The sequence below is a fragment of the Malurus melanocephalus genome, unplaced genomic scaffold (assembly GCF_030028575.1).
Source record: "Malurus melanocephalus ecotype Western Australia unplaced genomic scaffold, MMel_1.1 scaffold_40, whole genome shotgun sequence".
Taxonomy (NCBI): Eukaryota; Metazoa; Chordata; class Aves; order Passeriformes; family Maluridae; genus Malurus; species Malurus melanocephalus.
Window position 1 is genome coordinate 1,448,737 of NW_026623272.1, and position 27,854 is coordinate 1,476,590.

General features: G+C 40.6%; 2 protein-coding genes across 2 annotated transcripts; both read right to left on the minus strand.

Moving 5' to 3' along the window:
* LPCAT2 (lysophosphatidylcholine acyltransferase 2) lies at window positions 1–27,828 on the minus strand. Its single transcript, XM_057364624.1, has 14 exons — window positions 27,660–27,828; window positions 21,996–22,135; window positions 20,717–20,934; window positions 19,448–19,560; window positions 18,061–18,121; window positions 17,029–17,087; window positions 15,827–15,861; window positions 13,830–13,884; window positions 11,638–11,720; window positions 10,979–11,104; window positions 9,733–9,886; window positions 3,751–3,849; window positions 1,884–2,025; window positions 1–1,618 (listed from the first exon to the last, which is right to left on the minus strand). Exons 1-14 carry the CDS (start codon window positions 27,765–27,767, stop codon window positions 1,374–1,376), a joined length of 1,638 nt encoding a protein of 545 aa, XP_057220607.1. The 5' UTR covers window positions 27,768–27,828; the 3' UTR covers window positions 1–1,373.
* Window positions 6,657–8,648, minus strand: CAPNS2 (calpain small subunit 2). Its single transcript, XM_057364625.1, has one exon. The coding sequence runs from the start codon at window positions 8,438–8,440 to the stop codon at window positions 7,484–7,486; it is 957 nt and encodes a 318-aa protein (XP_057220608.1). The 5' UTR covers window positions 8,441–8,648; the 3' UTR covers window positions 6,657–7,483.
* Window positions 27,829–27,854: the final 26 nt, after the last annotated feature.

The following is a 27,854-nucleotide window of genomic DNA, read 5'->3' on the forward strand; positions in this document are numbered from 1 at the left end:
TCTTTTWAAAAATATAGGTTTATTTTAAGCATGTTTTTTACCAGGAGAGGCACAATTATAAACAGAGAAAGATCAAACATAGCAATGAGCTTGTGGCCAGACAATGCAAGCAATAACTTAGAGGCAGAGGTTATCATTTCACATATGAAAACCTGCTGWAAGTTGGTTATTATTGGTACTAGACAGTCTAGGCTCTGCTCATCTCAGTTTGAATTTGAAAATATATTCTTATTTCATCCCTTCCAAGCTTTTAAGTATTTGCCTAAGTATCTACATATTTTAAATAATGCATAAAGTGCATAAAGAAGGATGGAAAAAGGTAAAGGCCCAATTTCCAGTGCACTAGACAGGACTGAGACAAAACATTCCAATCATTGACTAGAAAGAGCTTGGTTTTGAACCAAACCCCATGAACACACTGAGTAATGGCACAGTAATGCAAACATGGTTTCTAGGAGACAACTTTAGAGTAGATACTAAGTACTAGAACCATGGCTTGACAGCATATTTGCCTTAYGAGCTTTGCAGAGCAAGGTCACATTCCTCTATTGACAATTGCAAGAATAAAAAATACACTGAAGTTTGAAATGCTCCTCCTAATGTGATCCTGAACAGTTGTTACTGTAAGCAACAYTGTATTTATTTTGAAATAGTCCATTAATTCTTGGGTCTTACTGTCTGCACTTTCCCCTAGACTGTAAGCTGCTATCTTGGAATTCCAATTAGTTTTTTGTTGTTAGAAGTGCAGCCATTTCCATCTGTCACCAGCCTTTAGGCCTAAAGTGGTTTCTGTTAACATCAGTGAACAAGCATATTCAGAAACTCAGGCTTTCTGGTTTGTATGTAGTTAAGGSAAATCTAAGGACGGCCAAAAACCACCATCTTCAACTCTCAGCTTCCTGTAACTCATTTCTGTGTCTCAGAAACTTGAGAATAGCTAAGTGATATTGCAAAATATAAATGCCACACCAGCATAACTTTTCTCCCTCAAGYCATGTTGGGGATGTAGAGAAATTGAGCAGCACCAAAATTCCACTTGTTTTTAGACAAGTGGACTCCTCAGTCTCCATTCTGAGAGGTGAGTGCAGTGCTGGAGCCTCCTACCCCTCTTACTTACCCGTTACTTTAATGGAAGCAAGAACTTGGAAGACACAGAACAACACTCCCAGATACTGACATTAAGGATTGAACAATGGTTTTTCCTTTACAATCGAACAGGACTAACTCCTCTGATACAAAAAGAACAGAAAAAAGGGAACTCTTAAAAAAATTTGTAACTTCCATCTCTATTTTACATCAGTTGTGCTTATGAACAGATGAACAGCTAGGGAAAAAACCCTATGGAATTCAAGAGCTGAATTATTAAAATCTTCTCAGTCATCCTTTTTGTCAGAGGTACTTGAGTTATCCTCTTCACAGCCTTCAGGACAGACTTTATTTCTTGCAAGTGGTGTTGTTTCTGAGACCGAGGTTGTGCTCCTCACTGGGCTGTGCTTGCTTTTGGGTGGCTCAATGTCATGCCCYTCCAACATACCTGACTGGTTTCTCTGTAGATCTAGGTATGTAGTAAACAACGAGGCATATTCTGGATGCTTGAGTGCAAAGTTCTTGAACTCCTCTGAAAAACATTAAAAATCAGATACTGTAGTGCAGCAACAGAATCAAATAAAATTTCAGTGCCTGCTTCTTTTACTGAAGCTGATCTCCAGTTAGCTTCCTCTAAAATATCTGAGTATCACACAAAGTATCTAGGTTCATGCTTGAATGGTTCTTCCCAGAAACAAGGTATGAGAATCATCAGGTAATTTCAGGGAATTAAAAAAGCAAACTTCATGTMAATATAGCTATCAGAGCATTCTTTCTAATAAAAGGATGTAACTTACCATAGGAGAGCTTTCCAGTTTCATCTGCATCTATTTCTTGAAAGAGCAGAGAAACATCAAGCTCAGGAAGTCCCAGTGCTGACTGAACAATAGAAGCAAACTCATCTTCTGTTATGGTGCCATCGTCATCCATGTCAAAGAGCTGGAAAACACAGAATGGGTAGAAATACTTCAGCATCATTTTGCCAAACCCTCTGTGAATCCTCTGTGCACATCAGCCATTCACAGTGGTTTTCCAGCATGCAGGAGGTCTGTAAACAATGCCTGAGATTTGAAGAGCCTGGCTGCATCTCAGCTACTTTCTCTTGCAAAAGAATTTATGTATTTTCCCTGGAGTAAGACTGAACAGACACTTAGCAGAACAATGTCCACGCTACAGCTGGGAATACAACATTCTAATCTATTCTATTCTACAAAACAAACAAGCACCGGTTCAGTGATAAAAATATTACAAAACCGATAAAACATAAACAAAAGTTTATGTTTAATGTCATCATGAGTTATGCTAAGGTCTGCTGTATCCAGCCAGTCTATACTGGAACATCTTAAGTTTTAGTCTCCGTTTTCATTCAGTAATGGCACATCTGCTATCAGATCCAGCTTCCTATCATAGTTTATGCTCTGACATTGAACACCTAAATTTTAGTGTATGTGATTGGTCACCACTAAGGAATTATTGTAATTAATAAGGACTTTTGTTCCTGGAATGCAGGCAGTAGATGTACACTGATCATCCCATCCTTCCCAATGCAGTGACAGTAACCATCTGCTATGAATCACCCCTGGAGAAACACWAGGGATGGATAGCTGTAATTCTTAAATACTTGCTACAGGCAAACTTTGCCATTGTGAAAAGACATTTAGTGGCAAAGAAAACAAGTAGCAAAAGGAAACCCAYGGATCCATTTTAGACTGAAATAGGCTTTTACCAGTTGAACCAGTTACTTTGTGCTGAAATGGGAAATTAAAACAAATCACTGATTTTATAATCAGCACACCTGTTAAGACACTGAAGAGTATAGTCTAGGAAACAACAGAATGGAACAGCAAAAATAGCTASTAGGCTTGCTTCTTCATAGGAATCKGTACTGATAAAACATTCCTAAAAARRCACARATTACCCTGAACTTAGTAGTGCTTATCTGAAAAGAAGCCAGTRGATATAATGGATTGCCCCAAAATCTCTGGTACCTTCCAATAATGCATCAGTACCAAGAAGCACCCAGTTTACAAAGAACATGAGCTGTATCTCAATATATTGTTCAATAGAATTCATAGAATCAGATTATTGGGTAAAACAACTCGATCTGTGTCAAAGAGCTATTAAAAAAAGACTCCAGGATTCGTAACATGAGCATCCCTGGTCATGTACTGCCTTCTTACACCTGAGAGGTGAAAGGAGCTGCTTAGAACACCACAGTACAAGCCAGCAGTTCTTAGATGCAGCCCAATTTTGAATGTGCCAGTCCCAAATAGTCCTTGGTTTTTTCCCCCCTTCCCTTTGTTAAGAACAATGACTCTAGTGAGGCTTGACCCACAAGAGGATATTACTCCATCTATTGTGACACTGAAGAATCACAGCAGAAAAAAACCTCAGGCAAAAAAACCGCRAGTGCTGCTGAATCATTTTTGGAGTTATCCTGCCAAGTTACATATTCATTAGTGCCTTCAGATGGCTTTTGAAACCCTTCTCTACGATGCCTGCAATTCCTCCCCTCCCTTTCACACTCTAAATGTCAATTGGTTTAAGAGAATTACGCACATTTGCATAACAGATTGAAGCTATAAACTTATGATTTGAAAGCTAACAGACTTAGAGTCAGTCTTGATTTGTCAGGTTTGTAGATTTACGCTAAATTGAACTTACCTTAAATGCCATGCGAATAGTCTCCTCTGTGTTGGCTGGGTTACAAAGAACAGACAAACCAATTACATACTCTCGGAAGTCGATGGTGCCATCTCCATTCTGTAACCCAAACATGCATGGCAGGAGTTAAGAGTTAATACTGCAAATCACTTTAAGAGCTATTCTGCAAATCAAACACACAACATGCACTAAGACAGTTTMTAATACTAGAGGTTTTTGTTCTTCCTGGAAAAATCCTAACAGCTCACTAAATATGTAATACTAAGCTGGAGTAGCAATATACGTATTTTCAGTAGCTACAATCTAAGTATCAATTTCTATTTTATAAACAACCAAAACACAAACAAAAAAGATTTAAAACAACTTAAAAGTTTTTTCTTTAGAACATGGCCTTCAGGAAGGCTCTAAYAACTGAAATCCACGTGTTTGAGGTTACTGTAGGAGTGCACACAGCACTGGCCCTTGCTGAAGTTCAGAGACTAATGCAACAGCCCAGAATAAACAGGCCAAGAGTGAGGCTGTTGCTTTGAGTTTGAACCTTCAGCAGTAAAATACAATTCAGTGTAAGGATAACCAAATCTACTTGGTTTATYTTCAGCTTTCCTTTGAAGCCAATGCAATGCCCTACATGCCATTTGGAAGCCAATGCACTGTCCTACCTTTTAAGCCAGAAAGGCAAGGAATTCATTGAACAGCTTTTGTAATAATTCCAGTTTAGATTTGAACAAACATTTCAATGTGTTAACATCAACAAAACATCTGAAGCTTGCTTTGATGGGATTTGTGATTAATTCTGTGTAAGCTGCATTATATTTTCACATAGGGAGAAAGACAGATGCCTGATGATCTATGCTTATGTCAGTAGTGTTTCTGTCACCACACTGAAAGTTTCTTGAGTGTTTTGGGAAACCTCTGTCTGAGCAAAAGCCATCTGCAAGTCTTAGGTGGTGGGACACAGCAGTTAATGMCAGCATAATAGAGATGACAAGCAGTTCATTGTTTTGAATATTTATAATAATGGAATCAAAYATGTTTTAAAAGCAAACTGAAGTGTAAAGCAGAGTTCCCTTTGTGGATAATGTGTTGTGCATTTCAAGAAGAAAAACATTTTCATTAGAAGTGGAGTCCCTACATCTGAGAACAGCACAAAACTTTTTCAGCCAAGTGAGAGAGGGGTGGTCTCCTGGGTAAATCTTCAGCAAAGAGCCAGACCAGGATTCTATTTCTGTCTCTCCTACCAACTTCTAACGCTCACTTGAGCATACCATCCTTAACCTTTCTGCTCTTGGTTTTCCGCTGCTGAACAGTGCAATACACCCGGGAGAATACTACAGCTGCTCTGTAGAGTGCTTTGAAAATTGTGGGTGCTATGAAACAGGAATTTTAGTTATTGAATTTAGGTATAGAATATGTAGAATATGAAGAATATGTATCACAGGAAATGAACTGGGAAGTAAACTTTAAAATAATCTAATTAAAAACAACTTCTGGAAGAAGTTAACACAGCTATGRCTGCACATGGAAATATGGCAAGAAAAAAGACAAAATAAGGGTCATATTACTTTCATTAAAGTGCTAAATCTCAGTAATCAAAACTGAGTGCAGTCTATAGACAGAACTCCAGCCATTTTAGTAGGAAATAAAGTTACTGTGCTTACAAGAGCATGTTCTGACTAGTTCTACTAAACTCTAGGATGCTGGCTAACTTCCAAAAGCTCTGGCATTTTGGTTAAGGAGAAATGATGGAGTTGCTGCCTGGAAAAAGTTATAGGAGTTAAACTGAAAATGCAGGAAAACCTTCAATGCTTGTGTAACAGCACAGGAAAAAGCACTTAAAATTGTCTTTCTACGCATCTTTAACTGTGTTTGCAGCTGATGTACCCAAGAAAATTTTAAGGAAGTAATTTGTGAGCTGAGCTCCAGTTCTCTAAATGGCAAAGTAGAACATCAGAATTTAGGCATTTGCAGTTATGCTATAACAATCAAAACATAGTGAAACCTTAACAATTCTTGTTTTCTTTAAGGAAGTCAGCTTTCTGCTACTATTTTCACTGTGGCATGCTATGGTAACTGGGGTTTTGTTGCTGGTTTCTTTTATATAATACAGTAAATCCTAGACTTTGGAAAACAAGAAAGTTGCATTGTCATAAGCATTCTCCATGTAGTTCTGCAGAGGGACTGCAAGCCAGATACAGTATAAAGTACTACTGCATTGATACTTTTGAAGAGGTGTCACACTTTACCCCCTGCTCTCTCTTCTATTACTCAGAGCACAAATGGCACTGCATGGCACAATGGATAACTGCAAGCTTTTCCACTGAAGAACTGGGAGGAGGCTGAATGCCATTAGGAAGGAACTGCCCTCTTTCATCCGGGACAATACAAATGTTTTTCTATTACACAGCTTGCGACTAAAAGTGCAGGAGGAAAAAGTTTGGGCAAAAATTGTAAGTTTCAAGTAAAAGGTTTCTGCAAGTATAGCAGGGAGGATATCTCATCAATTTGGAAAATAATGTTTGTCAAGAGTAAGTGCAAGACTTAAAAATCAAAGCTGTGGAAATTTACAGACCAAACCAAACCAYAGCACCCCATTAACACACAGATGGCCTGCAGGTATTGTGTGGTATTTCTCAATGAGTCACTGCTGTGTCCCTGGGGAAGGGCAGGGGCATGTGCACTCTCACATCTGCCTCTAGTGCCGGGCTGCCTATTTAACTCATCTTTTCACATCCCAGCCAGCTAGCACAAACCTGGGATGATTTTCTTTTAAAGCAGCAGAGCCTTGCCAAGAAATCTGCCTTGTGCAAGAGCTGTTTTGATCAACAATGTAATCCTTAATTCAAAGAAATTTACCTTTGACAGTTCATGTTATTCCTTCTTTTTTTTTTTTTTTCTCAAAAGTTGACATCTTAGCCAGAACTGCATAACTTGCTTGAGTGGGATGCTGCACTCTGATGAAATTTAACTCAGCCAGAGGTTGATTTTGGCTGTCTGTCTGCTATGTGACGGCATAATTATTTCAAGTTTCTCTAAATATAAAGGTAGTATTTTAAGTTGCTTGCTTATAACTATACTTAGGCTTGAAGGAAAGAGAGTGAAGTCTAGTTCATAGAACTGTAAGAAGGACAAAATCATTGCAAAAGTAGCCTCACATAGGGCTTCCATTTTGTCCCAGTCAGCAGATAGAACTCACAGTACCACTTAGGTTTTGCTTCAGCAGCCAAGCATGAAAAGGAAGAAGTAGAAAGAAAATTAAATGATTAGGAAAATTCACTAATCGTTACAGTTATTGCAACCCTAATGTTTTTCCCCTTGTTAGAAATAACTGCACAACACTCTTGCCTTCAGGCAAACAGCCCTTTATTCTGGCTTAGTGACTGCTGACAATCAGAACAGCAAAACCAGCACGAAACTTAGGAGTTTTTGATATAGTAGTTATATATAAACCACTTTACATGAAAGAATAACTAACCTTTGATCTTTCCAATACATCCCCCAAACCCTAGAGTCAGTTTTCTGTGACAGAGTTATGCAACCTCCCCAACAACAACCTAGACAAACCCTTCAGAAAAGCAGACCAGTGCATGCACAAGAGGAATCACTACATTTGAAGCTGAGCCATCTACCACCAGCTACATCTGCCTTAGAACAAGGAAAAGACTACAGTCCCATAACGCAGGATTGCAGTCTTCCATGTTTGTCTTCCAGATGAAGCTTCTTCTTTGTCATGCCCTCACGAATACATGGTCAGCTGCAGCCAGTCTTCCATGGTCACTTTGATGCGCCCACTTCCATCTTGGTCCAGGGACTTGAAGGCCCGGAACATGCTGTCCAGCCGGACCAGGCAGCTGATGAAGCTGTTGAAATCCATGCTGCCGTCCTCGGCGGCGTATCTGCGCACGATCACCTGGCAGAGCTGCTCGTTCAGGTGGAACCCCGCAGCCTTCAAGGCGTTTGGCAGCTGAGCTCTCCCAACAGTGCCTGACTGATCAGTATCATGCTGCTTGTACACACACTGCCACTTCTTCACGTTGTTCCACAGATACTTGAACTCCTCAAAGCCCAGTTTGCCACTTGCATCGCTGTCCATCACAGCGACCATGCTACGGCAGGTGTCCAAGCTGAAGCCATCCGTCTTCAAGTCTTGGTGTCTGGAAAGGACTTTGTTCAGGATGTCCCTTAGCTCTGTGGCACACACTTCCATATCATCTCCAGCCAGYTGGGCAAACAGGCGACGGAATTGTCTGATCTCTTCACTCTCATGAGCTTCTGCATTTGTAAAATGATTGCGAGGAGGTGGAGGTGGCTCTGGATTATACTGAGCTGCTGCTTCACTTATAAAGTTGACAAGACCTCCAACGAGTCCTCCAATATTCCCTCCACCTCCACCTCCTGTTAGGAGACCTCCAAGGCCACGTGCAAGGCTCCCTCCACGACCACTACCACTTCCTCCGCTCAGCAAAGCTTTGGCGAGGAACATTGTGAAGATTTTTTGAAGGGAGTTACTCAGAGATCCAGTGCTTCTGTAGCTCTCTGAAGCTGTTTTGCGTCTGACTTGGGTGTGGGAAATACACAGTTTATCTGCATGCTTAGACTTCACCACGTCTGTGCACGTCTCTGGCTGCCAGAGCCAAGCCTCCCTAGTTTCTGTCAGGTGTTGATACACCTTCATTTCCTTTCTTCTTTGCATAGTTATGCTTATGTGATTTGACGAATCATTTTAGAGAAACAAATAGTGAGGTTCAAAGCCACAAAGCGTAAGTCTCAAAATGCCTGTGCCCATACCTGAAGCAATTTGAAAAGAGCCCTGTTACATGAGCGTGGCTGTTCCTCAGTTGCACTGATCTCCTTTAAGGTGAATGCAGTCTTGAACGTGTTTGTTTTACAATCTTCTATTCCCTCATATTTTTAGTGAATTGAGCATGATTTTGCTAGTTCTACTCACTGATATTGTGACAGATAAAGGAAGTGAAAGGAGTCTTGGCTGGCCCTTAATTAGTCTAGTTGCCACAGCACATTTCTGATGTATGTACTGTGCTTCAGGACTCAGACTGCCTGCCACAGGAGCCAATGGCCCACGGTGGGGAGGCAGGAATGACAAAAGGATGAGTACCTAGCTCTGCCAGAGCTTCAGAACAGTCAGCAGTTCAGGAAATACATTTGACCCTTTCCCTATTTTAGAGCTTGTAAAAACTTTTTATCTAGAAAAATCCTAAACCAGTTTTCATCAGCATATGCATGGCAATGACTCCCAAGGACAGGTGTACTGCTAGGGCTAATTAATTAGGAAGAGTGGTGCTGAGTTCGGAAAGCTCTTACGGTGAAAGAAAAACCTACAGTCCAAACAGGCTGCATGCACTGCAGCACATGCTGGAGGCCTAGAAGTAAAACAAATTCTATCTCTGCTCTAGCCACTGATGCTTCTGGTATAGTCAGAAAGGCAGCCACAGAACAATTTCATCCTCAGAAAGAAATAGACAATTGGAGAGATTAGCATTGACTAGTGGGGAAAGTCTAAATGATCATATTAATGCACAGTCCCCTTTATGGTTGGAGAGAAACAGGAGTCCCTGTAAAGTTGAACAACACCCTTCACATATACAACAGGAACACTCCAGGGCTGCAAGTTAACACTGGTTAGCTTCACTCTGCCTTAAATTACCTACTTAATTACAACAGTTAATTAAGTTATTAAAATGCAATAAGCTCAAAATGATAGACAAAAGGAAACATTCAGCTACTAGCAGCATGAAGATTATTGCCTGATATTGGCGCAGTAACTTGGTCTAAGGGATGGCCRTCATCTCACAAGACAGAAACTGATGAATGTTAGGAACAAAACTGTAAGTCACCTACCTTGCCCACAGAAACTATTAACCAAGAAGTGTTTACTAAGCTGGACATAATGAATTATAAGAAATATCCTTTTGGTATGTGATTTCTAGCAAAATATAGTCAACAAAACAGTTAACCAATACTCACCCTGTCAAAAAGTAGAAACAGCTCTTTGAGGACATCTGAAACAGGCAGCTTCAAGTATTCGGCAAACTCCTCAATTCCAATTCTTCCCCCTTTGGAAGCACTTGCAATAGCAGCAAAAGTATCCAACTGCTCTCTGACATGATTCCATTTTAGGCTATGGAAATATGAGGGACAGGAGATATTTCTATACAGCAGTTCTCAGACAGATGGAATTTCAGTAGGAGTTATAACAGTGTTCAAAAACTGCCAAACAGGGCAAGTATCCACATCATTTCTAATGCTGTATACAGAGCAGATATTTTACTTTAAATCAGTAATTAAGGACTGCTCCCCTCTGGTTACTAACAAGCAGTTCTGCACTCGGGTACATCAGACTTCCATAGAGTAACTTCCCAAACCTGGAACTGTCTGCCCAGTTACGAAGCCACTACAGCAGAGAACTTTTCATTACCACAAATTCAGGTGCAGCAACATTTTGCTGCATCATGCTCTAGGGTAAGTATTTCCTTGATAGAGGGAGCAGATCTCAGCTCTGTTAGCAAATTCTCTATCCAAAACCCAATACTGCAACAGTCTCAGAAATATCAGTTCTCTGCAGAAACACACTATGGCACTTTGGTAAGAATAATTAGGAGTGCCATGTAACTATTCCAGATGGAGTTCTATAAATGGATTTACAGCACATAAATAAGAAGTCAAGATTTACTGCACACATTCGGATCTCACCGCAGATAGGTTATTTGATGGAATTACTGTATGGTTACATGGTACATTCCTCAAACTCCAGACACAAAAAGCTGATACATGCAACACATGGCTGCACAAAAAAACTAAGAACAAGCCAGTGGTTGAAGTTTCAGGATGGAAAGAAGGCTTTTTACTTCCTGCCACAAGTTGCCGGTGCCTCACCACTAAATCAATTCAAATTTGCACCAAGATTACCATCAAGTGCTTAGAATAGGTACTGCTCTAGTTGTCTCACCATTTGGTGAGATAATTCATAAAAGATTAGGACAATCTTTCATCTTGCAATGTTGGCCACAAAAATTACTTGGGATTAGTTCTTACTGGGATTCTCCTTGTGTCCAATTTCCTTATAATTTATGTATGTAAATTGTATACATAAACACACTATATTACACATGGCCAAGTCTGTTGTCTGGTAATTTAATCTTTGGCAGGTGGCTGGCAATACGTGCAGCACTTCAGTAATTATGCTAATTACCAACAGATAAACTTCCCTTACTTGAGTTTCTTGCTAATTTTAGTGAACTCCACCAGTCCAGCTTCCATGGGTAAAGTCAACTGTCCTGCTGAAATCATCAGTCTACAGTCTTCATAAGTGTGATCAGTGACTGGCACATTCAAAGCACTGAAATAAAATGAGGGAAAAAGAAAAATCAACTTCTTATATGAAAATTACTTCTTGTTGATTGTTTCCATTCCCTGATACATGCAAAACAAATGGTAATTCATGCTTGCACTGCTGCAAGTAGGACAAAGCAATACACACCATTTTGTGGAACTGTGAAACCACATTGTGAAACTACATTTATGGCAGCATCATGAGCTTTTAAGGTTTACCCTCTTGTAAMTTCAGCCCTGTAACATTGCAGAACAAACCACCCACTTATTCTAGCCAAGCAAAAAGAGATTAGTTTATTCCAGTACTCTATGAATTGAACATACTACGTTCCAATGTAAGACAACCTTCTTCATGCTCCATGTAAAAACAATCAGGGTAATCTAGTAAAGGAATTTGACACCTCCTAGTGAAAAACTAGAGCAATTCCTATATGTAGTATCTGGACTTGACTAAATTGTACTTTATGGCTAGGCTATATGTGGAATTGTTGGATATAAAAGAACAGTTCTCAAAGACTTTACTGATGATTGATCACTTACTTTGCCATGGTCTGTCGGACTCTGTTGGCAAAAAGGACTGGATCATTCTTTTCTTCCTCAGTAGGAACATGAACAGGCAGAAACTGAAAGGGATGAGTTATCTAATCAATAATCAATGAGTTATTCTAATCAATAGTTACCACTTCATTAGGAACACGAGCAATTTCTTATTTTTGTTTGAGGGGGAGCAAACAGGGGAAAAACATCAGCCATGCAATGAATGGACTGGGCGCTAGAGGTCTCAGCTGCCTTAGAAACTTCTAAGGCTCTTCTGCCCTCCCTACACCAAGGAGATTGACTGCAAAACTACCTCAAGGATTGGTAGCAGCTTCTTTAATAAGAAAAATCAACCCCGCAGAGAAGGAAAGTATAATAAATGCATATTGAGTTAGAAGATTAAATGCTGTGCTGGTAAGAATGTGAGTTTGAAATACTCCACGTTTCTTTTCAAAGATCCTTTATAAGTGACATTATATATTGAACTAGTCTATGTGAGAGTTTTAATGTTTTTAAAAACACACTGCAGTCCCACCTTGTACCTGTTAATTGCATCTGTCAGCATGTGACTGCAAAGTTTCCTGAATGTTTCTCCTCCATGATAAAAACATTAAGGAATCATTGTTTTGAGTGGCAAGCAGCACACTAATGAATACATACAATAGTGTAAAATTTTGGAACTCCAAGCAGAGAGTAAAAAATCCCAACAATCCCCTCTCCTTCCACACTTAGAGACCCCAGGTATCTAAATAGCAACATGTTTACTACTGAGGATTTATTCAATTTTAATATGTAAGAAGTTTCACTATAATAGCCTATGGATGAACTATTATCTATTGTGGCATGAACAAAAATCTGTTTGCAAAGTAGCGTGTGTGGAGGAGTACTCTGCTCTTTCTACTTCAGTCCACAATGTCTGCTCACAGCCCTGTTTACTGTGCCTTTTCTCAGTTATGGTTATCATTTATYTGAGTTCTGCTGCTCTGCACCTTGTCCTTAATTCCTAGAACATAACAATTCCAAAATAAGYTGTTGCTCATGGTTCATTAGAAGACAGTTGTTAATTATGTGTCAGTGTGTTTCTTTAGTTATACTGCAGCTGCTGGAGATGCATTATAGTGGTAATTGTCCCATATAAACACAGTTCATCCTGAATAGCCTTTTAATGTTTGTTTTTAAGGAATGCTTTCTCTTTRTTATTGAAACCAAAGAGTTTATGGAATTGGGTTATCTGTCAAATACCCATAACAATTTTCTRTTTATAATTAAAAGATGCCTCCCTGCAAGGACAGGAAGGGTCCAGCTGTTCACATGAGTGTTTGAGATTTCATTCCTTCTGTAAAKAGTTGCCAGCTATGCCCAAGGTCTGAAATAGGTCCCTGGTTATTASAACTTGCCTTCAGAAATCACATAACTCTTATACTGAGAAAGCACAGGCGCACAGCACAGACACAGAAAACTCTTGCTGTCATTGGGTGAGATGAAGTCATAACTCCAGKTTTATCTACGCAAACATGGTCATGGTCTTGACAGTCATTCCATCACTTGAGGTTGAGGTCTTGCTCACAGAGCAACGTAAYCTCCTGGCAGGTTAAACATCACCTTCAACCCCTTCAAAAAACCCATCTATAATTATTTATAAAACCTGTTTGCCAGAAACAACAGCTGGGGAATTTGGTTTCTTGACCTCCTGCGGTGCCAGCATGATCTCACACCCTCAGCTGCTTATCTGCTGGAGAGTGGCAAGCACACCCTCCCAGTCCAWCTCAGTCCTGTAAGAAAAATTCTTCACACCTCTTCCAGCAACAAAATACTTCTCAGATCTGCTTGTGACCTAGTCTCTCTTCTAACACAATTTGCCAAATGCTGTATTTTTTGCAGCCCTAAAACTCACTGCCAGGTTCAGTTTCATGTTCAACGTCCCAGTGTGGCAGAGCTGGACTGCACATGCATCATGGCCCTGGAGCCTGCTCAGCAGGCAGAGGCAGGGCAAGACTGATGGGAGTGGAGAGGCTGCTTGCTCACAGGATGGGACAGCAACACAAATGTCCACTCTGAAAAGGAGTAGCTGGACTCACTGTGATGCTTGTTTCTGAGACATTTATCGTTCACTAAAAGTGACAATAATACATTTATATTAAAGCAGAAATTCCCTGGTTGCTGAGTCTTAGTACAAAAGTATTTCCAATTCTTACCTCAACTTCTACTCTTGTGAAGAGCTGACACAGTGTCATTACACAGAGCTCTTTACTGCAGGCAAAGAAGAAAAATAAATGTTACTTATTTAAAAGAGAAGTATTTGCATGTCAGTAGATGAAACTTTTTAAAGCACAAAACYCAAAGCTAATTATTAGGCAAGGTTATAAAGTACCTTGCAGTGAAGTTCCCCAAATCCTTGCTTTTCACAGTTTTTCTACAGGGCTTCTGYATACAACTGCTGCTTGCTCACAGGGCAGGCAACCTGTTGTCTGCTCTCTTGCACTTTAACAATTCTGTACAGTTCTTTGTCCACTAAAATGTCTCCCTCATTTTAAAGAGGTCCACAGATACTGGATTTTAGGCTTTAAGAGCTTTGATACTGAGAAGTAGCTTTACTTTATCTGTTATTCTCTCAGCTGCAAAATAGGACCAGTAAGTTCCTWATGCAGAATTTGCTTTATTAGTATTTACTATTCTTTTTGCAAATTATAGTAACATTTACACAGATCTGTTAATGAAGAGTCACTATGGTCAGGACCATCAGTGTTTTTTAAGAAAGTCACAAATWTTAGAGTCAACAGGTAGGCTAGGTGGAGGAAGAAACTGCTAAAGTGGATAAGCACAGTCACTTCTGACTTGTTCTTTTCACTGTGATTTTCAAGCAGAAATGCACTTTTGATCTTTACATCAGGTATGCTGTGACAGAAAACCTTCAAGCAGTCTGTGTTCTTGTTTTGAACAAAACAGAAAAGGGAAAAGGCAGGAGAACCTATGGGATCCTGTCTTCTGCATGAGTCCCCCCTTAGTGCTTGACTTTCTAACATGTAACATTAGGAATTCCTCCCAGCAAGGCCCAAAAGTAAGAGAGAAGTAGTAAGTGAAAGCAGAAACTGTGTCAGGAGGTTTCTGAGAAGAMGACTGGTACTGTCCCATCCTGGTCGCAATATCCAGGAAGTTTTACAAAGAGTGAGACAGTTCTGCATTTTGTGATCTGCGTGTTTGTGCAGAGGATAGTCTTTTCCTGGTTCCAGTTAGCTATGTTAAGAATCTCCAGATTCTTATCCATCCATCCACCCAGCCCTTCTCTCCTCATGATGTGGCTAAGCAGTTCCTTTTACCTGCTCACAGGTTTTGATTTGAGCGTTCACCATCCAGACACTGGCTTAGAGCATTTCTCCATTTTGAGTGAATGGGCAGCCTCCTCCTTYCCACAGGAATATCTCTGATTTCATTTCTTTCTTTCCCTATTCCTACTCTATCTATTGTAAGTGAAGATACAGTTCTATTCTAACGTCCCAGCACAAATCCTCCACAGAGGAAATCTGTAGCATGTACAGAATTTGCAATGTTCATTACTCTCAGCATGCTGATAAATGTAACAGCAGTGGTAGTAACAGCAAAAAGCCTTGGCAAACTGAAATGGACATTTGCATCATGTCCATTGTCTAAATGTGCAGATGTTAGGATTATATACATACATTTATAATGATAGCTTCAAAAGCGCATATCATCTGCTCMACTAGTACAGATGTGTTGCAAAATYAGTTGCCTTAAAAATGMTAGTTAGTAAATCAGGACTACTGTGCTTAGATACACTACATATTCCACATGAAATTGTGATTTATGAATCCTGAACATGCACATTTTAATCAAAGTTTATAAGGTGAATTGTATTTCCCCAACATATTTCAGTACAGTTGTGAAGGTTTTTTAATACTTTTCCTTCCTTTGCTCTAGCGAAATGTGTAAAACAGGAGAAAATGAAAAAGAAAAAAAAAAGAGTGCCAGACCTGGAAATAATACTTTCCTTTGCTAACCTTTTCTCTTGTCATTCAGATACAAAAGCTACTGCAYGACAGCATTATCCCCAGGTATTTTCCCCTCATAAAAACAGATCTAGAAGAACATGTGTCTTGGCTTAGTGGAATCTGTTTGGCAGACGGTTTAGCAACAGGGAAAAGTTTCTTAGGCCTACTGACAATCAGAAACTTACAATGAATAGCCCTGCCACGTCCAGGTCACAGTATCCTAAGGAAAAAATAAAACACAGAAATATATGAGAAAACCAGATGAAAGTTAGCAAGCAGKTAAGTTACAATTCAAAACAGGCAYAAGTTTARTARAAATGGATGATGTTTTTATAGTCCYATAGTGAAAATAAATACAGGTGTTAAGGCAAAWAGGATTTCTTGCCTTAAAAATTTAGAAATAAGCATGGCAGACTTCTATCAACAGTTGGAAATAACATTTATAGTTAGTCAGATATAGTAAATCACTCACTCTGATCCAAACAACTGAAGTAGGGAAAAAGAAAAATTAAGACTTTCAACAATCCCTTTAGGGAGGCTTTCTCATAATTATATCTCATTTAGTTTTTAAGGACATTTCTGCATAATCTATCATGCTTTTTTTTTTGCTATTTTGTTGTATATTTCTTCCTCCTCGCTCTGTGTTTATTACTTCTTATACATTATTTTTAGAGTGTGTACTGGGAGATCCTTAAATCCTATCAGTGAAATGAGATACCAATTCCCTTGAGTAGTTCACTTTTGAAATTCATTTGTAAAAGGATTATACAAAGGAGTCTTTGCAAATAACARTATCGACCATATTTTTAATCCTACAAAGACATTAGGAAGTGAAATTTTGGTCTTTTCTGGATTTGTTGATGACCAGATAATTTGAAAAAAAGTTGAAAAGGTGCCAGCCTACGTGGAGTAAGGTGAAGCCACACAAGGAATGTTACATGAAAAGAACATCTGCAAAGCTGCCCTCCAGAGGAGGGTGATGGATGTACTGCACAGCCCAGCTTTGCTTCTGTTCAGAAACTCTGCACRTCCCTTGCAGTAAGACTTTCTTGAGCTTAACCAAGAAATGATGACTAATAGGGAAGTTGTGTCCATTTTAGACTTCTCAGTGCAGACTGTAGCACCACAGGAAGTTTCTGACTTCCGCTGCAATACTTTCCTGTCTCCCCTCTTCAGCTAAGAAGCCCAGCAGTAWTTTTTTTCCAGTCAGAACAGCAATTACACAACTGTGACACTCGGGAAAGAGCTGCTTCCAGGAACTCTTCAATGCTAAAGCTCAGGACAATATATTCTTCAGGGACAATGCAAATTATTTATTGTAGTACCACTTAAGTCAGGCTGTTGCCTTCTGTGTTATTAGTTAGCAACAGAAGAATGTTCTGCTCACCAGCCTGTTGGGGTATCGGAGTAACACAGGTTGGACAGGGACTCGTGGAACAAAGGCACCTGCAGCCACAAATTAGAACTGAATGTTAGAACTAAGCTTAGCACAGCAATTAGGAGTTTTAAGTGATTTATTTCAGACATGGYACCTGGAAGGAGACATTTTTAAAAATGCACAGAGAATGAGAAGTGAATTCTTCTTCAATTTGTTGYTCAATTTCACTTATATTGTGGGTTGGGTTTTCGTTTCAGCAGCACAATTAGCAAGATGTCAGGACAGAAAAGGGTTTGGCCTCATTTCAAGGAGAAAGCTGCCTAAGATTCCTGGACTGTTCAAACTCATTTTCTGTGCATTATCTCTCCAGTGATAGGCATTAATTTCAAAGGATTAGATGCTCACAAGGCTGTCGAGTATTTCCTGACTCACTCTGTGTTCTGATCATCACAAGTGAAATGGATCTGACCACGTAATAATGTTCGGTAACTTTTCTATCCAAGACACTGTGAAACAGTTAAAGTCATGTTGCTCTCCTTTCTTAACTGAAGTGCAGCACAACAATCTGACAACCCTAAATGCCAAGAAGTACATTTCAGTGTCAAAAATGGTCTGTCTTCCTGGCTTGCTAAGCACGTTTTGTAACTTGGTTGCTAAGTCTTGTGTGGCAAAATGTACAGGAATCTAAGAYGGCCCAACTGTTAGCTGAGATAAGAGAACATCATGGAAGTAAAGTTCCCAGATCTCATAATAATCACAGTTAGGTTTCTGGGTAAATAAATTAAATGAAAGCTGTACCCAGAAAAAAATCCTAACTAACCAAATACATCATAGATATTCTGCATCCTACACAATAGCACAAACCAGAGAAGTAGCTGACTAGAGTAAAAGAGTGGGTTTAGTGCCACTGAAACCTTAATAATATAGGCATTACTGCAGTGCTATTGTGGATAATGTACCTTCACAAATACAGTCCTTACTACAACTAGCAAATTAGTATCACGTATTATTTTTCAACAGCAATGGGACCAAATCTCTTACCTTGTTTAAAAGTGATCAGGCAAGATCGGTTTGTGCAGGTGCCTTCTGGGAAAATCAGYACCTTGGATWTAAAGAGAGAGAAATATAYATACAYRCACATATATTTCRTGAAAGGATTCTACTTTAGCATCTGTTATGCACAGSCTGATGTTACACAAGCTCTGTGACYTGTTGTACTYTATTAAAAGAATATCATTACTCTTTCAAAACAAATTAATGAAGAATGCTCACAATACAAYTAACCTGGTCCATCCTGATTTGGAAACCAATGCTTCCTAAGAAAGGAGTTCTACAGAAAGGCCTGAAACTGAATTTCAGTTCAGAAATATGGTACAAAAGGCTTTAGGTGTTTCACTTGAAGTTTTAGTGGTGGTAATAATAGAATTGCTCCCCTGACAGCAGTTCTTTATTGAGCTACTGGGTATATAAATATAAGACTCTGGGCCGAAAGGAAATGCATGAGGTACTTGGGCATTTACAGGCAGAGATGCTATCAGTGAGAGGCCAGMTGTGATGAGATCACAGCTTGAGTAGCAGAGCAAAAGGCAGAGAAGGCATGTGCTGTGAGGCAGAGCTCKGAGGGCATTACACACCACAGCAGCCTCTGAACCCCAGTGACTCAGACACACCAACACCCAGAAAGTTTCTGAATTAGTGYTGGAGATRGTACATTAAGTGCAATGTGACACASTGAATCCAGCCTCCTGTGGAATTCAAGAAAGCTTTGTATTTCTCATATCACTAGGATTACAAGCAGCATTCTAAAAACACCCCAGGACAAAATCTGGTCTAGATCAAGTGTTCAGGGTGAGCTCCTACTTCAGTGTGCACAGGTCAAGGCTAGCTGTGAAGGAGGCCTCAGCAGGCCACACCCAAGGAACACTGACTGTTGGAGGGTATGAGAGAGACAGCGGCACACAGCTAATTACAGCCAGTCCTCCACTACACTTCCTGTAATCGGAAATTGTGGCCAGGGCAAAGGACTAGGAATCACCCAGTGACACCCTCAGTTGTACTGCTGACTCAGTCTTGGAGATTCCCAGATTACTTGACTCATAATCTATTTATGCCACAAAACATATCTAGGTTTCATCCCAACTGTAGCACTGGTGCAGAAGCCAATTCCCCTCTCCTCCCCATGCTGCTTTCAGCAAAATTTAGGTCTACTGGGGCATTCATCCGTAACAGTTTAGCAAATAATAAGCATCAGTGTAGTCTGTAGGCCCAGTATTAAAAAAAAAAAAAAAAAAAAAAAAAAAAAGAGAGCCAACTTCATCTTTGTACAGTTTAAGAATCCTATCCAGATGGGCACTGGTGATATTGTGATGCACAATGAACAGGGAACACGAATCCATGACAGAAGAGAAGTAAGCAGTGTATTTGTTACCTGGGGCCACTGGCCTTTTGATGAAGCCCGCTTGGTGATCTCGGCGACTGTGTTCTTCCGTGAATCAGGGTCTTGACGAGAAACTGCTACAGGCTGAAGRGAACTTAAAATTGCTGTGAAACAGATAAAAAAAAATTGTCTTATACTAGTGCTTAGAAAACACATGGGTTCAAGGCTTCCTTGTAGSAAAAACTTGTTATTCCTATACTAGGAGACAGACTCCACACAAACAACTTTCAGACTAAATTGATAAGAGTATTGTTATTCTCCTCTTTCTACAAAACAGGAATTAAGACATGGAAGACATACTCAGCCTACCAGCTGAGGAGTTTTACAGCAGATATAAACATGCAAAATTCACCCCAACACATTCTAATAATATTGCTGTTATTTTKCACTAAACATTTCCACACAATCCTAACAGAGTGACCTGACTGGGTCYCATCACAAACCACACACTCAGGAAGAAAACGCCTCATTTAATCAGAAGTCTACATCAGAATGTGTGGACCTTTGCAATAAGAAACCTGGCAAAGAWTTATCTTCTCTGTCCCAATTCTGTGCTTTTAAGCTAGAATCAATATATGATGTTAATTTCCTTTCTACAAAGACATTTTGCTATGCTGCCRGATGAGTTTAGTTCTGGGTTACTGTATAGGCAGCAGAATATCTACAGCTGATTCTAGCAATAATGCAAACAGAGATTCTTTTTGTGCCAGAAGGAGGGGAAAATAATAGAAGCATGACCCATCTGATCTTTTCCATTTTCTGCATTTCCTTTTTGAGTAACTCCTCTTTTATTCCTTCCTGGTCTTGCTCCCATTAAAAAAATCCATAACAGTGCCTGCAAGTTTAATCTTACAAATGTGGTATTTTCCAGACTGCTRTAGTTTGGGTCTGTTTTGAAATAACCTTCGCTCACATTTGTGGGCCACACTGCTAAAAGACAGCAGTYGAACAGATTTCTTGAGCTACTACTGGGAGAGTTAAAGAGAAAGCTTCCAGCCTGAGCAGCTGCAAAACATGCTTTCAGTATGAAACAAGTTCAAAATGACATTGTATTTCATACCTGAAAAGAAACAGCATAACTTCTAGACATTTTTACCAATTTAGAAAGATAACATCATAGGAATTTCACAGGATATTGTCAGTATCTTTGGAATGTAAGGACTTAAAAGTGTGCCCCTAAGTCACTTGAGGAGATAAAATTTTTGGCCCAATGTCAATATGCTGACTTGCAACATTTTTTTTTCTTTCATAAATACTTACTGCCAAATACTGGAGTTTTCAGGTTTTCTTCTCTAGACACTATGGATGGCATTCCAGTTAGAGCACAAACAATGGCATCAAAAAAGCTTGAATGAGGAGCTGCGACCAAGATTGGAGCTTCTGTTAGACTCGCTACTTTCCCTTTCACTTTAACTTGGAATCCCATCAGCATGTACCCGGTACGAGTCACGCAGGAGAGGGCTGTGTGGATTATCCTCCTTGTAAACAGAAACACAAAAATATCATCCAGCTCACAATCAGTATTTATTTTATACTTCAAAAGAAAAGCTCCTAACAGATTTCCTAGTTCTAACCATCACTGGGGCCYTGCACAGGGTAGCAATACTACTCACTAGCAGAATGGGGGGACTAAAGGGGAAATAGGGAAGGGGACATCACCTTTTCCTGATGAAAGGCAATGTACAGCACCTTGTGAAACTCTCCTCCCAGGTGCACTATTTCTCATGCCATATTTTATAGCATTGGAGTATAACACCATTGCGAGGGGAGTAATTTGCAGATTCATGTCCTTTCTGTAAGGATTTACCTAATACTGCCTGACTGATAATGTTCTTTTACCATCAGTTTTRAACAAGATTAAATGACAATGTTCCCTTTCTGGAAGACATTCCCACAGTAGGGGACGTGTTCTTTTCATGGGACTCTACGTAACCTTTTGGTCTTGTTAGAATTCACCTCCTGTGTCTCCTCCTCCTCCTGCAGCRGCAGTGCATCGTGGCTAGAAGGGAACTTCAGTACTTTGAGGTCAGAAGGGAGTGACTGAAACCCAGAACCCACAGAGGCAGCTGTGAAATACCACTTCAAGGGCAATGCAGCTGAGAGAGGAACTGTCAGAGCTAATTTTGTCATAGAATCACAGAATAGCAGAAATGACAAAGGCTASGCAGGAGCTCAGCCTACACAATGTTACCAAATACTTGCTAATGATCTTCTTTTCTCAGACWTTCCTATTAGTACTATTATTGAAGTAAGCCCTGGCTTACAAAAAGGCTATAAATATTTTTCTACAGTGTTTTTTTTTATTTTTAGCCTTAAGACAACTGAAAATCTACCTATTTAAAAAGCCCCACTATTGTTGTAAAATGCACTCATAAAAAAGTTGCTTCATCTCAATGGGTAAAACGAAGATGTCACTGAGGAATCTTCCTTAATCAAAAGGAGGAGTAAAAAGGAAAAAAAAAGCTTTAGATCCTGGCTTTGTGTTATTAGAGGAAAAAAAAAAAAGTTTAGTTTTCACAAATATTGGTCACTTTTTTACCTTCTCCATCCTTTTAGWGGCAGAAATCCTCTTCCAGGCTGACGAAAAGTTGCAATTGATGCAAACAGCCAAGCTAGCAGTAAAATCACTAAGAGGCATATGACACGGAGGGGGAGCAAAATAATGCCCTGCAGGACAGACTGGAAAAAGAGAKGTGAAAAACGTTAAGAATTAGTAGCAACAGAGATGACATGGCAATCGGTACAGTCACTTTACAAGGATTTTAAAATACTAACATTCGTGCTTTGTGATTTAGTAAGGAAAGTTTTAATGATTCCAGTGCTCTTATGGGACATCACTCATGGTATTGAATTTTCACTTTTGACTTCCCATTTCAGGTAGAACTGGAATATCTGAGTATTTTAAGTTTGTGGCTTGGATGTAGTTAGACATAGAGSGTAAACTCAGTTTGCTGGCTCCAGTTTATATTTGGTCCTGGTCTGCAGCACACAAGCAGCTCGATGAGTCTGCCYAGCTGACACATATTGCCACTACAGACCTTTCTATCACTAGCTGCCTATCTAGAAGTCAAGTGGAATCATTAAAAYGACTAATTGTACTCTTGCCCTTTCAAATGACAAATCTTGTGTTGAGTCACAATMACCCTGCAAGTGATCCTTACTACTGCTTCAGGAGTTGTGCACACACAACACAACGTCATTTCCCCTAGTTGGGACTTAAGTAAAATGGAGTTTTTCACTGCCTTGATTGCAAATAATCCTCAAACATCATCCCCAGCCCTCCCAAAGGAATCKTTAGCTTGCCTATTTCCATGCACAGCTCCAGGAAGCAGGTGTATTGGCACAATGCTGTATCACAGGGCAGGGCAGGAAGAAATTCCTAATTGCTTTGCCCCAGCATATGAGGRTTGACTTTTATAGTGCAAGGCTGATATTTATGGTGCAACAAGGACTGTGCAGGCTGAGCAAGGCCAGGGCTGGGAGGCAGGTGAGCTGTGTTAGCAGGTGTGAGCCAGAGCCCAGCATTCTTGGGAAACCATTAAAAGTTCAATTCCCTTTGGTGCCTAATCCAGCTCAGCTGCCACTCACTGATGAGGATCAGTTCGTGTGCAAACCAATGCACAAAACAAAACACACCCCAAAACAACTGTAATAGTGATTTTTAAAAATTTATCTGAGCTGTTTCTACAAGTCCCTCAAAACTTATCTGAGTGGTGTCACTGGTCACAGACTGACAGCTCCACTGGCTCAGGTGTACAGAAGTTACTGAAGGATAGTTAACTTATACTTGTTTAACTTATACTTGTTTAACTTATACTTGGGAGCTTGCTACATTCTATGCTTTACTATTTTTTATTGAAATCTACAACTGAACAACAGTGTTCCTCTCTTGAAATGAACCTTTCTAGTCAACTCTTTCACAATGGCCTCTTACTGTACAGAAAAAGCAAGACTTTGTAAGTCAGTTTTACAAAGTAGTTCGCAACTTCCTAGAGTTGTGATTATTAACAACGCAGTGGTTTTTAATTTGCCTCTTTTCTTTAAAAAGGAACAAGTGTGAGACATTTGAAATTAAGCATCTTAGTGTATAATTTATCCAAATTTTGATAAAATCAGTTGTTTCTAATTTTCACCAACACAGTCCTTTCCCTCTGCATCAAATCCCCTCCACCTTCATGTARTATCCCCTTACCATCCTCTTGTCACTATTCAGGAGAGGCTCTGCCATCTGGCTCTAAACCCTCTAACATTGATGAGAATTAAGATGAATTTGGGGCCTTCAGGACTTGATTCTGTGTTACCACAGGCACAGTGACAACAGACCAAACATAATAGTGGGTACACAGAGTAAATTAAGATAAGTGTGATAAGCAGGTACACTGTGTTGATGTTTATGTTCTGCAAGCACTGCCAKACAATATGTTTCCAGGAGAGATCTGAACACTTAGGTCTGATTATTTCTTGCTTTTACRTAACAATTTTGTATAACTAGCTACAAAATTTTAACCAAAACTTCATGGAYAACAGGATAAGGACTGCTCTGGATCACAGAAATGAGAATGACAGGTTTGGCCCTGGAAATCTATGTTCCCACTCACTCTGGTGCTAGTTGTGGTAAAAGTGAAAAAAATTAAGTAGAAAGACAAACCAACCAAGATACCATCCTTGTCTCCCAAAATTAGCAGTGGGGTTTTTTTTTTTCCCTCTAGATGCATCCTCTCTTACTATGATCTACAGTTCAGGTCAACATTTCAGCTGTGTTCAGTTATCCAAAATGGGTAGCATAAGCATAAATYGCTGTGGTTTGACTTAAAATAACATTTTTCTTTATGAAAAAAAAGAATATATATGTACTGACCTAAAATGAAAAAAAAAGGATGCAATAGTAAAAGCAAAACAATCCCTTCACCAAAACTTCAATAAATTCATCAATCTATTTTAGGCAGATGCACAGGTGGTACTGACTTGCTGATGCAAGCTGTTGGCTTTCTAGGTCACTGTGTAATGAGCAGAGTTGGTTTCTGCTCCATCAGCTGCAGAGCAGGGGAAAAAARGGACAGAAAAGAGAAAGGTCAAGGTGGACTAGAAAAGGGGAAGTATAGGAAAAAAACATACAGAAGACAAAATTTAGTAACTGGTGAGTACAATCAACATCAATGTACAGCAATGACCAAGATAGAATTATTCTGAGTCATCCTGTTTTGGTTTGATCCAAAGAACTTTTCCGCACATACTGAATCACCCATATACTTTCTGTTTACTGGGTCTGCAGTAACTGCATGTCCTGTCACTGCAGTAGTCCTGACAGTCCATGTTCCACCTCCCATAGCTGACTGACCCTTGATCACTACATGAAATTACAGTTCCATTGATGGCAGGAACCTGGGAASTGGAAAAGCAGGTCAGAAAGCCACAGAACTCCATTTGAAATTTTGTTCAACTTCAGCTGCTGTCAGGTTATTTAGGAAGTAGCAGCAGAGCRGGCTGGGGACCAGAAAGAAGCCCAAATCCCACTGAAATACTTTGACAAGTAACACTGTGACCAGAGGGACTGTCCCCCACAGCAGTACACACAGAGCAAGAAGGTGTCCCATGAGCATCCAGAGGATGTCACCACTCTGCCAGGCTGTCCAGCTGCTTGCTTCCAAGCATGAGGTTAAAAATATGTAGTTCACCATTGTAGCAGTCCACTGAGCATCTCTTCTGAGTAAACTGGAATCCAGTAATGACTTCACCTGAATTTGTGCTTTGCATTTGCAGTTCAGAAGTTGTAATGGCAAGTGAGCAATCAGGAACAAAAGAACCAGAAGTAAAACCCAGGAAAAATCTCAACAATGAACTGCAGCCAACTTTAGTCAGAAGATGGAAAACAGAAGTATTTGACAGCTGTTTTAAAATCTTGTTTGGCACATGAGGATGTTTAGCACAGCACAACTGATCCTTGCTTTGCACATTCTTAAGAAAAGACAAAAATCTCATTGGCTTGTAGGCTATTAGCAAGGACTGGCAAGAAATTGTAAAATCTTCTCACTCTACTTTTCAGTCTGGCTGTTTTTATRAGTGAAGCTGAATGAAATGTTAACAGCTTCCCTGTCTCATTTTCACGTTCCRTTCATCAGACACACAGCAGCCTTTACATTCAAGGTCACCTACACATGGAAATCCTGCTGTGGACTCCCAAAGAGGTTTTGAAATTGTATGTTTTCATTGGTGTATGTTAAAGGAATAGCACAGAATGGGGAGACATAACGAAACTATCCTTTAGCATGCAAGGATGGAGGAACACTACGCTTGACACAAATGGAAAGAGAAGGCAGACTTCCCTTTTCTGAAGTTTATAGTAAACACTGTCTGGTAAGGCCCTGATTCCCAGCAAGTCCGACTGGCAACGCTGAGCAAGAGAGGAGCTGGGGTTTACAGGACAAAGCAGTCAGCAGGAAGTATCCTAGTCCTTATCACCTTAGGGGGAAAGGAACACAAGGGACAACACAYGATATGAAAAGGTTCTTTCTCATGTTTTCCTGCTTTACAGCTCTGTGATTGTTTTGCTCCTCAGCTCACCAGCACCAGGCCCCAGCCCAGATGGGTGCTTTTCCTTCCAGGTGTCTTATGGAGTTTAGTATGAAAAGGATCTTGTTTTAAGACACATCATGTCTTCCAACCCTTCTTCCTGAAGCAAAAAGCAGGATATATTGATTATAGCTAAAATGRTAATAGTAACTTAAAAATGCAAGCTTTTATAGCCTGTGCATCCTCCAGAAAGGACAGCCAGCACAGAAAGCTGTCCATTTCCGGAAGCTCATTAAGAAAGTGGTTTCTTCAGGGTTCATGCCTAAAGCTACTGATTCATATGCACTTGAAATGTCTTCCAGGCTACTAATAAAACATGGGGGACAAAAGGATTTGAAATTGTTTACCACATTTCCTCTACCCAGCTACCTTCACAGCAAACATTGTTTATAACTTGGGGAAGATGTACATGAAATAYAAAATATTTAGTGTACATCAGCTTCAGACATTATAATAATCAGCAGAAAATGCTAATTTCAACTACACACTGATGTCCTCATGGTCCTCACTCATATGTCAGCTGATGTTTGGTTCATCAGCTAATTTTTAAAGAATGTTTTTAAAATTCAAAGCTGTTTTAGTTGCATGGTATCCTGTAAGTCTTGTGTGTGCTTGTATACAAGTCATACTGATAACAGCACTCAGCTCCGAGGTCTAAGTCTATTCATTCAGTGATACCAGTCAGTAACCCAGTGAACTACAGGGTACCATTTTTTGTTGTACACCCTGCAATAAACATGGAACCAAGAGATTCACACCCCACTCCCKAACACAGGCTTAAAATCAGCCTAAAGCGAGTTAAGCATCGGAAATAGCATGACTGAAAAAGTTATCTTCTGTTTTAGCTTTTCATATCAGAGAGAAGTAATTTTCATTCCAGAGCAAAGGCATCTGACACAATAGATGGATAGGTAGTATTTYGTTCTTGAAACAGGACTCCCGTTTTCTCTAGGAGTGATGTGTTATCAGCAACGATTGCRCAAATATTTCCAAACTCTTGTTTCAAATTTTGTGTTAAAAGTTTTAAGTTTGAAGTCACTAAGCCTCTGTTTTGTGCACTGAGCAAGCATGCAGCTTGTGGAAACTGAAGAATTTAATTSCTAAAAACAGTGACTTTTTAATGCTGACCACCCTTTGCATCTTTGACCGTTTACATAGCTTGTTAGTGTATCTGCTCTCTATCACTAGATTAGATCAGAACGCAAACCATGCCGTCCAGGGGAAGGAAATGTTCTCACTGGAAGGCTGTTCCCGGCAAAGCCAGATGTGGAACAGAGTGGGTGGTGATCCGCTCCGCGGCGGGCTCTGCGCGGGGGCACGGGCGGTGCTGGGCAGGCCGGACCCGCAGCCCCGGCTGCCGGCGGCACTTTCAAACCTCGACCGCTCACACGGCGCTCTGCCCCGGCAAGGGGGGCTCGAAAGCGAGCAGTGCCCGCAGCCCGCACTGCTGACAGCCCCGCGGGGGCTCGGACAGCGCCGGCAGAGCCGCGCCCGGGCCGTGCCGTGCTGTGCTGTGCCCGGGGGTGCCGCGCCCGCCCCGCCGCGCTCCCGCCCGCTCCCGCGCGCATCCCAGCCCCGGGCAGCCCAGCCCGGCCCGGCCCGGCCGCCTCTCCCGCCCGCTCTCCAGCCTTACCCGCAGCTTGTCGCCGGCGCTGAGGCGGCCCGGGTGCACGAAGGGGTTGAGCACGGTGGGCGGGCTGAAGGAGTGCTGCCTGGGCAGCGGCAGCACCCGCGGCGCCATCGCTATCCCCGGCGGCTGCGCATGAGCCGGCAGCGGGGCCCGGGGCCAGCGGCTCCGGCCGGCCCTGCCCACCGCGGCAGCCCCGCC